This window comes from Crinia signifera, chromosome 8, assembly GCF_055691185.1.
Source record: "Crinia signifera chromosome 8, ASM5569118v1, whole genome shotgun sequence".
Lineage (NCBI taxonomy): Eukaryota > Metazoa > Chordata > Amphibia > Anura > Myobatrachidae > Crinia > Crinia signifera.
In genome coordinates this window covers 16,332,732-16,346,410 of record NC_139224.1, presented here as the reverse complement: position 1 = coordinate 16,346,410, position 13,679 = coordinate 16,332,732, and the positions used below count along the sequence as shown (strand labels likewise).

The 13,679-nt window shown below is 51.8% G+C and overlaps 1 protein-coding gene across 1 annotated transcript in view; it reads left to right on the top strand.

The window, feature by feature from the left end:
- The window catches only part of SLC38A3 (solute carrier family 38 member 3), an 82,059-nt gene that overhangs the window by 58,511 nt on the left and 9,869 nt on the right, over nt 1–13,679 (top strand). Inside the window, exons 5-11 of the mRNA XM_083155834.1 lie at nt 3,526–3,599; nt 3,684–3,776; nt 3,857–3,938; nt 8,348–8,430; nt 8,571–8,629; nt 8,776–8,952; nt 12,461–12,540. Coding sequence (XP_083011960.1) covers nt 3,526–3,599; nt 3,684–3,776; nt 3,857–3,938; nt 8,348–8,430; nt 8,571–8,629; nt 8,776–8,952; nt 12,461–12,540 — 648 coding nt within the window. The remainder of the gene's footprint in view (nt 1–3,525; nt 3,600–3,683; nt 3,777–3,856; nt 3,939–8,347; nt 8,431–8,570; nt 8,630–8,775; nt 8,953–12,460; nt 12,541–13,679) is intronic.

Here is a 13,679-nt window from a genome sequence, read left to right as displayed (position 1 = left end):
CTCTGTCACCAGGTATTGTTTCATCAGTCCACTAACCTACAACATACGTGTATCACCTCTCATAAACATGTGTATAATGTTCAGCACATCCATATTCCTTATAGTCTGGCCAGTGGGCTCCCTGATAATTATTACATCATAATCCTTATGTTATTACTCTCAGATCAATGCTGGCTTGTATTAATGATAAGATATACAGAGTGCACCTAGGTGTTTGCTGAGGCTGATATATGTTATTGAGAAACAGCAGTGAGCACAGAGCAGTCAGGTGCAGTGATGGCAGAGCTAGCAGGGTAGGGTGCAGTAGGCGCACTGATGATGGATAGCTAGCAGGGTAGTGTGCAGTAGGTGCACTGATGATGGTGTAGCTAATAGGGTAGGGTGCAGTAGGCGCACTGATGATGAGAACAGTGCTAGCAGGGTAGGGTGCAGTAGGCGCACTGATGATGCATAGCTAGAAGGGTAGGATGCAGTAGGCACACAGCTGATGGTGTAGCTAGCAGGGTAGGGTGCAGTAGGCGCACTGATGATGGATAGCTAGCAGGGTAGTGTGCAGTAGGTGCACTGATGATGGTGTAGCTAATAGGGTAGGGTGCAGTAGGCACACGGCTGATAGTGTAGCTAGCAGGGTAGGATGCAGTAGGCGCACTGATGATGGTGTAGCTAGCAGGGTAGGGTGCAGTAGGCGCACTGATGATGGTGTAGCTAGCAGGGTAGGGTGCAGTAGGCACACTGATGATGGTGTAGCTAGCAGGGTAGGGTGCAGTAGGCGCACTGATGATGGTGTAGCTAGCAGGGTAGGGTGCAGTAGGCACACAGCTGATGGTGTAGCTAGCAGGGTAGGGTGCAGTAAGCGCACTGATGATGGTGTAGCTAGCAGGGTAGTGTGCAGTAGGCGCACTGATGATGGTGTAGCTAATAGGGTAGGGTGCAGTAGGCACACGGCTGATAGTGTAGCTAGCAGGGTAGGGTGCAGTAGGCACACTGATGATGGATTGCTAGCAGGGTAGGGTGCAGTAGGCGCACTGATGGTGTAGCTAGCAGGGTAGGGTGCAGTAGGCACACTGATGATGGATAGCTAGCAGGGTAGGATGCAGTAGGCACACTGATGATGGATAGCTAGCAGGGTAGGGTGCAGTAGGTGCACTGATGATGGTGTAGCTAGCAGGGTAGGGTGCAGTAGGCGCACTGATGATGGTGTAGCTAGCAGGGTAGGTTGCAGTAGGTGCACTGATGATGGTGTAGCTAGCAGGGTAGGTTGCAGTAGGCGCACTGATGATGGTGTAGCTAGCAGGGTAGGGTGCAGTAGGTGCACTGATGATGGATATCTAGCAGGGTAGGGTGCAGTAGGCGCACTGATGATGGTGTAGCTAGCAGGGTAGGGTGCAGTAGGTGCACTGATGATGGATATCTAGCAGGGTAGGGTGCAGTAGGTGCACTGATGATGGTGTAGCTAGCAGGGTAGGTTGCAGTAGGTGCACTGATGATGGTGTAGCTAGCAGGGTAGGTTGCAGTAGGTGCACTGATGATGGTGTAGCTAGCAGGGTAGGGTGCAGTAGGCGCACTGATGATGGTGTAGCTAGCCGGGTAGGGTGCGGTAGGCACACTGATGATGGATAGCTAGCAGGGTAGGGTGCAGTAGGCGCACTGATGATGGTGTAGCTAGCAGGGTAGGGTGCAGTAGGCACACTGAGGATGGTGTAGCTAGCAGGGTAGGATGCGGTAGGCACACTGATGATGGTGTAGCTAGCAGGGTAGGGTGCATTAGGCGCACTGATGATGGTGTAGCTAGCAGGGTAGGGTGCAGTAGGCACACTGACGATGAGAACGTAGCTAGCAGGGTAGGGTGCAGTAGGCACACTGATGATGGTGTAGCTAGCAGGGTAGGATGCAGTAGGCGCACAGATGATGAGAACAGTGCTAGCAGGGTAGGGTGCAGTAGGCGCACGGATGATGAGAACAGTGCTAGCAGGGTAGGGTGCAGTAGGCGCACGGATGATGAGAACAGTGCTAGCAGGGTAGGATGCAGTAGGCACACTGATGATGGTGTAGCTAGCAGGGTAGGGTGCAGTAGGCGCACTGATGATGGTGTAGCTAGCAGGGTAGGATGCAGTAGGCACACTGATGATGGTGTAGCTAGCAGGGTAGGGTGCAGTAGGCGCACGGATGATGAGAACGTAGCTAGCAGGGTAGGGTGCAGTAGGCGCACTGATGATGGTGTAGCTAGCAGGGTAGGGTGCAGTAGGCACACTGATGATGGATAGCTAGCAGGGTAGGGTGCAGTAGGCACACTGAAGATGAGAACGTAGCTAGCAGGGTAGGGTGCAGTAGGCACACTGATGATGGTGTAGCTAGCAGGGTAGGGTGCAGTAGGCGCACTGATGATGCATAGCTAGAAGGGTAGGATGCAGTAGGCACACAGCTGATGGTGTAGCTAGCAGGGTAGGGTGCAGTAGGCACACTGATGATGCATAGCTAGCAGGGTAGGCTGCAGTAGGCACACTGACGATGAGAACGTAGCTAGCAGGGTAGGGTGCAGTAGGCACACTGATGATGGATAGCTAGCAGGGTAGGGTGCAGTAGGCACACAGCTGATGGTGTAGCTAGCAGGGTAGGGTGCAGTAGGCACACTGATGATGCATAGCTAGCAGGGTAGGCTGCAGTAGGCACACTGACGATGAGAACGTAGCTAGCAGGGTAGGGTGCAGTAGGCACACAGCTGATGGTGTAGCTAGCAGGGTAGGGTGCAGTAGGCACACTGATGATGCATAGCTAGCAGGGTAGGCTGCAGTAGGCACACTGACGATGAGAACGTAGCTAGCAGGGTAGGGTGCAGTAGGCACACTGATGATGGATAGCTAGCAGGGTAGGGTGCAGTAGGCACACAGCTGATGGTGTAGCTAGCAGGGTAGGATGCGGTAGGCACACTGATAATGGTGTAGCTAGCAGGGTAGGATGCAGAAGGCACACTGATGATGGAGGAATTCTGGGGATTGTTAGCTAGTCGCCTGTTGTTTATAATTGGCCGGCATGCCCCACGGTGGGGTAGGATACGGATTTGCACAGATATGGCACAGTTATTATATATTCCTATTTCTTTATGTTTATGTATTACACATTTGTGGTATTTTAAGCTGCACATTGGCCTGATTCATGTTTGTACTGTAAGTAAAGATATATTGTACTGCAAGGGGGCAGATGTAACGTGTGCACAGGAATTAGTTTTGGGCGGCGGGGTTTGTCCAAACTATCTTCTAAATGTACAAGTAAAGCTGTCTAACATTGGACTCCATGTACAAGCAGACAGTATTTGCCATGCACATAAACAAATGTTATTTTCTTCCCTTTGCATGGCAACATGGCTGGTTCCAAAGTTACTGCTTTCCTTGCCTCACTTCCAAGCATGAATCAGCCCCAATGTGCACAACGGTAGCGCCTGTGAATGTGGGCTCATTATGCCGGCACGCCTCTTGTGTAGATTGGAAATGATGGAAGGAAACATTGTGGTTTCTTTATTTTCTACAGGTTCCTCCTCACAGCGGTGGCTCTTCTGTCCACCTACTCCATCCACCTACTGCTGAAGTCCTCCGGCATCGTAGGTAAGTGATAGCAGTATGTGCACCTTCCTTCTCTGTGTCCCAGCGTGCGGTCAGTGGTAAATCCCAGCCATGTCTCTGTTGCAGGAGTTCGCGCATATGAGCACCTGGGCTATAAAGCCTTTGGGACCCCCGGGAAGCTGGCCGCTGCCATCGCTATAACGCTGCAGAATATTGGAGGTGAGGGGTGTTAGAGAGCTGTATGTCCTGTACACCGGAGGTGCCGCTGAGCGCTCATTGCCGTTATTCTCCCCCCACAGCTATGTCCAGTTACCTGTATATCATCAAATCAGAGCTGCCGCTCGTCATCCAGACCTTCCTCAACCTCTCAGAGAAAACCACGTGAGTGATATGTATTATTAGCGGCGCCCTGTGATCCATACATGCGTGTTCAGTACCACATCCGTTCCCTGACATATATATATATATATACGGGGGTACGGTCTTACACATGATGGCATGCCATACCAGCTGCTGCGATTTGTAGTTCTGTGATAGATCATGTGGCAAGGCTGCTGGGAAGGTGCGTTGTGTTCCCTCAGCAGGCAGACACAGGCTGCAGCCAGCCCTAGACCCGACCGGCCCCAATGCTCCACCGCAGAGCAGATATTAGAGGCTAATTCCTCCCGAAATCTCAGTCCCACCAGAGCCGCAGGTGCACGGATGTGTGGCTGAGTACACAGGCTGTGGGCAGGTGAACAGATGGGGGCCAGGTGCACAGGCTATGGGCAGGTGCACTGATGGGGGCCGGGTGCACAGGCTGTGGGCAGGTGCACTGATGGGGGCTGGGTGCACAGGCTGTGGGCAGGTGAACAGATGGGGGCCGGGTGCACAGGCTATGGGCAGGTGCACTGATGGGGGCCGGTTGCACAGGCTATGGGCAGGTGCACTGATGGGGGCTGGGTGCACAGGCTGTGGGCAGGTGCAGAGATGGGGGCTGGATGCACAGGCTGTGAGCAGGTGCACAGATGGGGGGCAGGTGCACAGGCTGTGGGCAGGTGCACAAATGGGGGCCAGGTGCACAGGCTGTGAGCAGGTGCACAGATGGGGGCCGGATGCACAGGCTGTGGGCAGGTGCACTGATGGGGGTCGGGTGCACAGATGGGGGGCAGGTGCACAGGCTGTGGGCAGGGGAACTGATATGGGGCTGTGGGCATGTTCACTGATGGGGGCCGGATGCACAGGCTGTGGGCAAGTGCACTGATGGGGGTCGGGTGCACAGGCTGTGGGCAGGTTCACTGATGGGGGCCGGGTGCACAGGCTGTGGGCAGGTGCGCAGGCCATGGGCAGGTGCACTGATGAGGGCCGGATGCACAGGCTGTGGGAAGGTGCACTGATGTGGGGACGGGTGCACAGTTGGGGGGCAGGTGCACAGGCTGTGGGCAGGTGAACTGATGTGGGGCTGGGTGCACAGTCTGTGGGCAGGTGCACTGATGGGGGCCGGATGCACAGGCTGTGGGCAGGTGCACTGATGGGGGTCGGGTGCACAGGCACACAGGCTGTGGGCAGGTACACAGGCTGTGGGCAGGTGCACTGATGGGGGCCAGGTGCACAGGCCGTGGGCAGGTGCACTGATGAGGGCCGGGTGCACTGATGTGGGTCTGGGTGCACAGGCTGTGGACTTGTGCACTGATGTGGGTCTGGGTGCACAGGCTGCGGGCAGGTGCACAGATGCGGGTCAGGTGCACAGGCTGTGGACTTGTGCACAAATGGGGGCCGGGTGCACAGATGGGGGCCGGGTGTACAGTCAGGGGATCATGGGATTGCCCCGATACACCCTTTACTCTGAGTGCCAAGCACTGTGGTAAAGCGATGCTGCATCTTCGGCGGTAACGCTAGGACACTGGTGTGTCTTGTCCTCAGACACCTCCTGTAGTATCACAATATTCTCTTACCGCTGCTGCGTCCAGGATCAGTGTTACGCCATCATTACTATGTTCCCTTCTATTCCATCTTCAGTTTGCTAACTCCTCTCTCTCCCATCCCTCTCTCCATCCTTCTCCTTTCTCCCCTCTTCATCCTTTCCACTCCCTCCAGTCTTCTCTCTTCCATCCCTTCTCCCCTCCTTCTCTTCCTCCCTTTTCCCTCACTCTCTCCCTCCCTCTCTTTCCTTTCTCTCTCTCTTAACTTCACTTCCTCCCTCTCTTTCCATCTCTCCCTCTTCCCCTTGCTCTTTCCCCCTGTCCCTCCTGTCTCTTTCCATTTCTCTCCTTCCCTCTCTCTCTCCCTCTCTTTCCCTTCCTCCCTCCCCACCCTCTTTCCTTCTCTCCCTCTATTTTCCCTCTCTCTCTCTTTCTCCCCTCTCCACTCTCTTTACTTCTCTCTCCTCTCGATGTCTCTCTCTCCTTTCCTCCCTGTCTCCTCTCTCTTTCCCCCTGTCCCTCCTGTCTCTTTCCATCTCTCTCCTTTCTTCTATCACTCTCTAGTTTCTTTCCTCCATTCCCATCCTCTTTCCTTTTCTTCCTCTATCTCTATTTTCCTCCCTTTCTCTCTCCCCCCCCCCCCCTCTTCCTCCTGTCTCTTTCCATCTCTCACTCTCCTTTCCTCCCTCCCTCCCCACCCTCTTTTTCCGTCTCTCCCTCTTTTTTCCTCCCTCTTCCCTCTCTCTTTCTGCCCTCTCCACCCTCTTTCCTTCTCTCCCTCTTTTCCTCCCGGTCTCCTCTCTCTTTTCCCCCTGTCTTTCCATCTCTCTCCCTCTCTTTTTCTCCCTCTTCCCTCTCTCTTTCTCCCCTCTCCACCCTTTTTCCTTCTCTCCCTCTTTTCCTCCCTGTCTCCTCTCTCTTTTCCCCGTCTCTTTCCATCTCTCTCCCTTTCTTTTCCTCCCTGTTCCCTCTCTCTCCCCCCCCCCCCCCCCTCTCATACCACTGTCTCTCTTCCCCTCTCTCCCCTATACATACAGTATTATAGTGCGGCACTGTTGTCGGTTCTGCCTGGCCTGTGGATATGTACATCTCCCTAATGAGATATAGCTAGGCCTTCCAGCTCTGTTTTAACTCACATCTCCTAAAAATAACATAGCGAGAGGACAGAGAAGCGGAAAAATACAGCAAATCTGGCAGACACCCAATGGGGGTGGTGGTGTGCACTGAAATACGCCCCCTGACTCTGCCCTCATGCCATGTTACCAACTGCCCCTAACCCTCTAACCCTGGCTTACTGTGCCCACATATATCTGTCAATGTGCATAACCACATGTTATTTCCACAGTTCTGTCACCCTCTATATCCACATGCTGTATACCGGCAGCCGTGTCACTCTGTGTACCTGCAGCCCTGTCACTCTGTGTACCCGCAGCCCTGTCACTCTGTGTACCCGCAGCCCTGTCACTCTGTGTACCCGCAGCCCTGTCACTCTGTGTACCCGCAGCCCTGTCACTCTGTGTACCGGCAGTCCTGTCACTCTGTGTACCGGCAGTCCTGTCACTCTGTGTACCGGCAGCCCTGTCACTCTGCGTACCGGCAGCCCTGTCACTCTGCATACCCACAGCCCGTCACTCTGCATACCCACAGCCCGTCACTCTGCGTACCCACAGCCCGTCACTCTGCGTACCTGCAGCCATGTCACTCTTCCTACGAGCAGCCCTGTCACTCTGTATACCAGCGACCCTGTCACTGTATACCAGAGGCCTGTCACTCTGTATACCAGCAGCCCCGTCACTGTGTATACCAGCAGCCCTGACACTGTGTTCCCGCAGCCTGTCACTCTGTATAACCGCATCCCTGTCACTCTGTATAACCGCATCCCTGTCACTCTGTATAACTGCATCCCTGTCACTCTGTATACCAGAGGCCCTGTCACTCTGTGTACCAGCAGCCCTGACACTGTGTTCCCGCAGCCCTGTCACTCTGTATACAGAGTCCTGTCCTGCTGTATACCCACAGTCCTGTCGTGCTGTATACGGAGTCCTGTCACACTATGGGCCTTATTTTGGTTCACTCTTTCTGACAAAATACTTCTTAGATGGACAAAACCATGTGCACTGCAGGGGGGCAGATGTAACATGTGCAGAGAGAATTAGATTTGGGTGAGTAATTTTGTTTCTGTGCAGGGAAAATACTGGCTGCTTTATTTTTACACTTCAATATAGATCTCACTTTGAAGTAAAACCCCACCCAAATCTAATTCTCTCTGCACATTTTGCATATGCTCCCCTTCAGTGCACATGGTTTTGTCCATCTAAGAAGGATTTTGTCAGAAAGAGTGAACCAAAATAAGGCCCTATATTTGGAGTCCTGTAACGCTGTATATGGAGTCCTGTCACGCTATATTCGGAGTCCTGTCGCGCTGTATATGGAGTCGTGTCGCGCTGTATACAGAGTCCTGTCGCGCTGTATATGGAGTCGTGTCGCGCTGTATACAGAGTCCTGTCGCGCTGTATACGGAGTCCTGGCGCGCTGTATATGGAGTCGTGTCGCGCTGTATACGGAGTCCTGTCGCGCTGTATACAGAGTCCTGTCACGCTGTATACGGAGTCCTGTCACGCTGTATACCCACAGTCCTGTTGCGCTATATACAGAGTCATGTCGTTCTGTATACGGAGTCCTGTCACGCTGTATACGGAGTCCTGCCGCGCTGTATACGGAGTCCTGCCGCGCTGTATACGGAGTCAGGTCGTGCGGTATACGGAGTCCTGCCGCGCTCTATACGGAGTCCTGTCGGCTGTATACGGAGTCCTGTCACGCTGTATACTCTCAGTCACGCTGCACAGTGTCATACCCTCTCATGCTAACTGATCTGTAACCATATTTCAGGGACTGGTACTTGAACGGGAACTATCTGGTTATCATGGTATCTATCAGCATCATCCTGCCGCTGGCGCTAATGAAACAGCTGGGTGAGTGTGGCCTTCGGGGGGCACAGGGGTTATTCCAGAGGCCAAGAGCGTACGCCCAGACGTGGCATTTCTCCGGGCACAGTGATAGTGACATAATGACCACACAGCACTGGAAGGTTTATTGTCTGCTCTCTTTACAGGATACTTGGGATACGCCAGTGGCTTCTCCCTCAGCTGTATGGTGTTCTTCCTGTGCTCCGTGAGTAACCTTTAGTATGATTATAGGAAAGCTGTTACACACATATATACACTATATGGTGCACATCTGTGTCACACTATTCCAGCCTGCCCACAGCTCCCCCTCCTGGCCATGGTGCCATAGTGCCATCTCTTTATCTCTTACAGGTGATCTATAAGAAGTTCCAGATTCCATGTCCTCTACCATGGGATAGTATGAACCACACAATGTCTGGAAACATGAGCTCCTTATCTGGGGACTATGCCTATCAGAATGGGCACCCCAACATCGCAGAGTCCGAGCCCTCAGAATGCGCACCCAAAATGTTTACGCTGAACTCACAGGTAATAGTCACAGACACCTCTTACGTGGCCTGGTCCGATCACACCAGCAATACCGAAAATACTGGGATAATGGGAGGGTGGTACACCGCGTGTACAGTGATACAGTCAGATAATGGGAGGATGATACACCGCGTGTACAGTGATATAGTCAGATAATGGGAGGGTGATACACCGCGTGTACAGTGATATAGTCAGAGGGATTAGAGTGCAGGGGGTGTACTGGTGAGTAGTGAGACTGGGATAATGGGAGGGTGATACACCACGTGTACAGTGATACAGTCGGAGGGATTAGAGTGCAGGTGATGTACCGGTGAGTATTGAGACTGGGATAATGGGAGGGTGATACACCACATGTACAGTGATACAGTCAGAGGGATTAGAGTGCGGGGGTGTACCGGTGAGTAGTGAGACTGGGATAATGGGAGGGTGATACACCGCGTGTACAGTGATACAGTCAGAGGGATTAGGGTGCAGGTGCTGTACTGGTGAGTAGTGAGACTGGGATAATGGGAGGGTGATACACCAAATGTACAGTGATACAGTCAGATGGATTAGAGTGCAGGTGATGTACCAGTGAGTATTGAGCCTCGGATAATGGGAGGGTGATACACCACGTGTACAGTGATACAGTCAGAGGGATTAGAGTGTAGGTGGTGTACTGGTGAGTAGTGAGACTGGGATAATGGGAGGGTGGTACACCACATGTACAGTGATACAGTCAGAGGGATTAGAGTGTAGGTGGTGTACCAGTGAGTAGTGAGACTGGGATAATGGGAGGGTTATACACCGCGTCAGGGGGATTAGAGTGCAGATGGTGTACTGGTGAGTAGTAAGACTGGGATAATGGGAGGGTGATACACTACGTGTACAGTGATACAGTCAGAGGGATTAGAGTGCAGGGGTATACTGGTGAGTAGTAAGACTGGGATAATGGGAGGGTGATACACCGAGTGTACAGTGATACAGTCAGAGGGATTAGAGTGCAGGGTGTACTGGTGAGTAGTAAGACTGGGATAATGGGAGGGTGATACACCACGTGTACAGTGATACAGTCAGAGGGATTAGAGTGGGGGGGGGGTGTACTGGTGAGTAGTAAGACTGGGATAATGGGAGGGTGATACACTACATGTACAGTGATATAGTCAGAGGGATTAGAGTGTGGCCAATATACTGGTGAGTAGTAAATGGGGATATTGGGTGGATGTACCATGATAATGCGATGGTAATAGGAGAGAGTAAGTATTGGGATAATATGCCAGTGATGGAATAGGGTGGAATGGAATGTATACCACACTGTTACAGTTACACATTAAGGCATGGGAATAGAATCCTGGACACGAGAGTATGCGATAGTGTAAGTCATAGGTAGTAGTAGTAAGATTGAGTGTAAGTCATAGGTAGTAGTAGTAAGATTATAAGATGTAAACAATGCAGATGGGTAATTATTACCAGTGCTAACTGGCATTTATTATAGTGCATTATGTATGTATTGTGTTCTGCAATCTCTTCTTTGCCATATTGTGTTCTCACACTGAAGCCACACACCTGGCAAGCCTGACACCGGCCTATGCAGGGAGGGAGCCGCAGCGTGCCCCCAGGTAGAAATAGGGCATTTTCTAGATGCATTTTGTGATCACATTTGAGTCTAATTATGAGAAAGTCCTGTGACCGGACGCCTGCCCTCGCCAGCTACACCCCTTCTGAATCACAGAAACGGTTCTGGTCTCATGGGACCTGGCCAATAGGCATTCCCTTTTATCGTCAGTAACCGCCTGTTACTGACTCCACCCACTACGCAGTGGGTGGGGATATTGCTGCCAACACCAGTCTCCTACCACGTGGCGTCTGGAACTACGGTTACTCTCTTAGGTCCTAACACTGGCACCTGGGTACTGCTTGGTGCGGTGTGTGCATCTACATGCTGCTGACCAACCTGACCGACATCAGCTGGTTCCCCCACCAGTCACTGACCAGCCCTCTACAGTGCTGTACTATGTTAAATAATAAATCTTTCATTAGTGTATTTTATTTATTACTTTCGCTCACACCCTGTAATGGTTACACATCAGAATCCCATTACTCATCACCAATCTTTTACTATTTTCCATTAGTCCTATTATCCTCCTATTAATTGATTATATGTACTTTTTAATCACTTCTCCACCCTTCTATACAACACCACTATTTTCCAATTCAAGGCTGGTTTCAACCTGGCAAAAGGTTGCTGGGTGGAACATTTTACCATTTTCACGCTAACGAGTTGAATTTTCAAATAATTACTGCTTAGTGGGCTTCTGCAAATAACTGTCACAGTTTCCAGGTCACCCAGCAGATTCCTAACTGTCAAGTTTTCCAGAGCACAATGGTGATTGCATTGTAAATGGCAGGTGGACGTTTTGCCACATAACTCCCCAAAAATGACATAGCTAATATTTTGGAAATATATATGTAGTGTTCATTCTAGCACCCGCCATATTTGAAAACCCATGCAGTTCCTCTTCCCTGCCTGGGGTGTCGCTGTCTGCTGTGGTGTTTCTAGCACAGGTCTGGTTTGCATATCAGTGCTGATATACAGACCACACTGTGCTAGAAGCACTACAGCAGACAGCGACACTGCATGGGTTTTCAAATATGGTGGGTGCTAGAATGAACACTATATATGGATCAAGTTGGATCACTGTATAGATAAAACACGGTGAGCTGAGCAAAAAAGGGATTAATAAACAAAATTGTGAATGAATTGGGACTGCATCGCTAATCGCCATGCATTCACAAATCCATTTGCATTTCCTGTAACATTGGAGAGTCTGTGCAGATGTCAGCAGGTCTGTGGCTGCTATTAATCAGTTACTGAGACCGGCTGGAAGTGGCCATTGCCTCCTAGTTAATGCCTGGGCACACCTGTGTTTTTCCAGCCACACCCAGAAAACAGCAGATTTCCAACCCCTATTCGCCGGCTTCCTGTCAGTCAAACTGGATTGCAAAGCATTTACATTCAATAATCACTCAATTTACAAATTCTCTATTCTAGTGATCCAAGCTGAATTACCCCCAAGACTTCTATTCTGATATATGTCCTCAGACAATCATAGAAATATGTCACTCATAATAGATAGATAGAGTATATAGCAGCAGCCATGCAGGCTGTTACTTTGTTGAAACAAGGTTGCTGCATATGATAAAACTGTTTTTAGTTGACATCTCCTCCTCAGGGCTGCCTTAAGAAATTGTGGGGCCCAGGATTGACAAAACAGGCAGGGCCCCCCTTCCCTTTCTCGGACACCCGGAATGCCTGGTGAGACCTCAGGTGTCTGCAGCACTGGCCGCACTACTCACCCTCTACATTGCTGCAAGGGAAATGTGAAGTTAGTTAATTATACTTCACAAACTCCAGTCCTGGGCCCCCTCTCTGTCTGGAGCCCCGCAGCCCCTCTCCCCGTCGGCTGCAATGCATCTCCTTAATGAAATCCTGTTGATCCTAATGTCCAGCTGTTTCTTATCTCTGCAGACGGCGTATACAATTCCTATCATGGCCTTTGCATTTGTCTGTCACCCAGAGGTGCTGCCAATATACACAGAGCTGAAGGAGTAAGTATGCCAGCCATGGCACTGGTTGCATGTATGTGCATTGGTTGTACTGTATGTTTTGCCAATGCTGCCACTGTATTAGATGCCTGTTAGGAATCAGAACACACACTGAAAGCTAATTTCCTCATTTGTACCCGCACCTGCATACAAACACCTGCTCCTACCAGACATCTGCATCTGTGGTGTCCATAGGTGACCACTACATTTGAAAATGGCACTCGCATATCGGCTCCTCCCAGTGGCGGATCCAGAGTAGTCTGCCTGTGGGCGTACATTATACAGCAGGGACCAGGCAGCATCCTCCTCCCAGTGGTGGATCCAGAGTAGGCTGCCTGCGGGCGTACATTACACAGGAGGGACCAGGCAGCATCCTTCTCCCAGTGGTGGATGTAGAGTAGGCTGCCTGTGGGCGTACATTATACAGCTGGGACCAGGCAGCATCCTCCTCCCAGTGGCGGATCCAGAGTAGTCTGCCTGTGGGCGTACATTATACAGCAGGGACCAGGCAGCATCCTCCTCCCAGTGGTGGATGTAGAGTAGGCTGCCTGCGGGCGTACATTACACAGGAGGGACCAGGCAGCATCCTTCTCCCAGTGGCGGATCCAGAGTAGTCTGCCTGTGGCCATACATTATACAGCAGGGACCAGGCAGCATCCTCCTCCCAGTGGTGGATCCAGAGTAGGCTGCCTGTGGGCGTACATTATACAGGAGGGACCAGGCAGCATCCTCCTCCCAGTGATGGATCCAGAGTAGGCTGCCTGTGGGCGTACATTATACAGGAGGGACCAGGCAGCATCCTCCTCCCAGTGGTGGATCCAGAGTAGGCTGCCTGGGGGCGTACATTATACAGCAGGGACCAGGCAGCATCCTCCTCCCAGTGGTGGATCCAGAGTAGGCTGCCTGTGGGCGTACATTATACAGAAGGGACCAGGCAGCATCCTCCTCCCAGTGGCGGATCCAGAGTAGTCTGCCTGTGGGCGTACATTATACAGCAGGGACCAGGCAGCATCCTCCTCCCAGTGGTGGATCCAGAGTAGGCTGCCTGTGGCCATACATTATACAGGAGGGACCAGGCAGCATCCTCCTCCCAACGGTGGATCCAGAGTAGGCTGCCTGCGGGCGTACATTACACAGGAGGG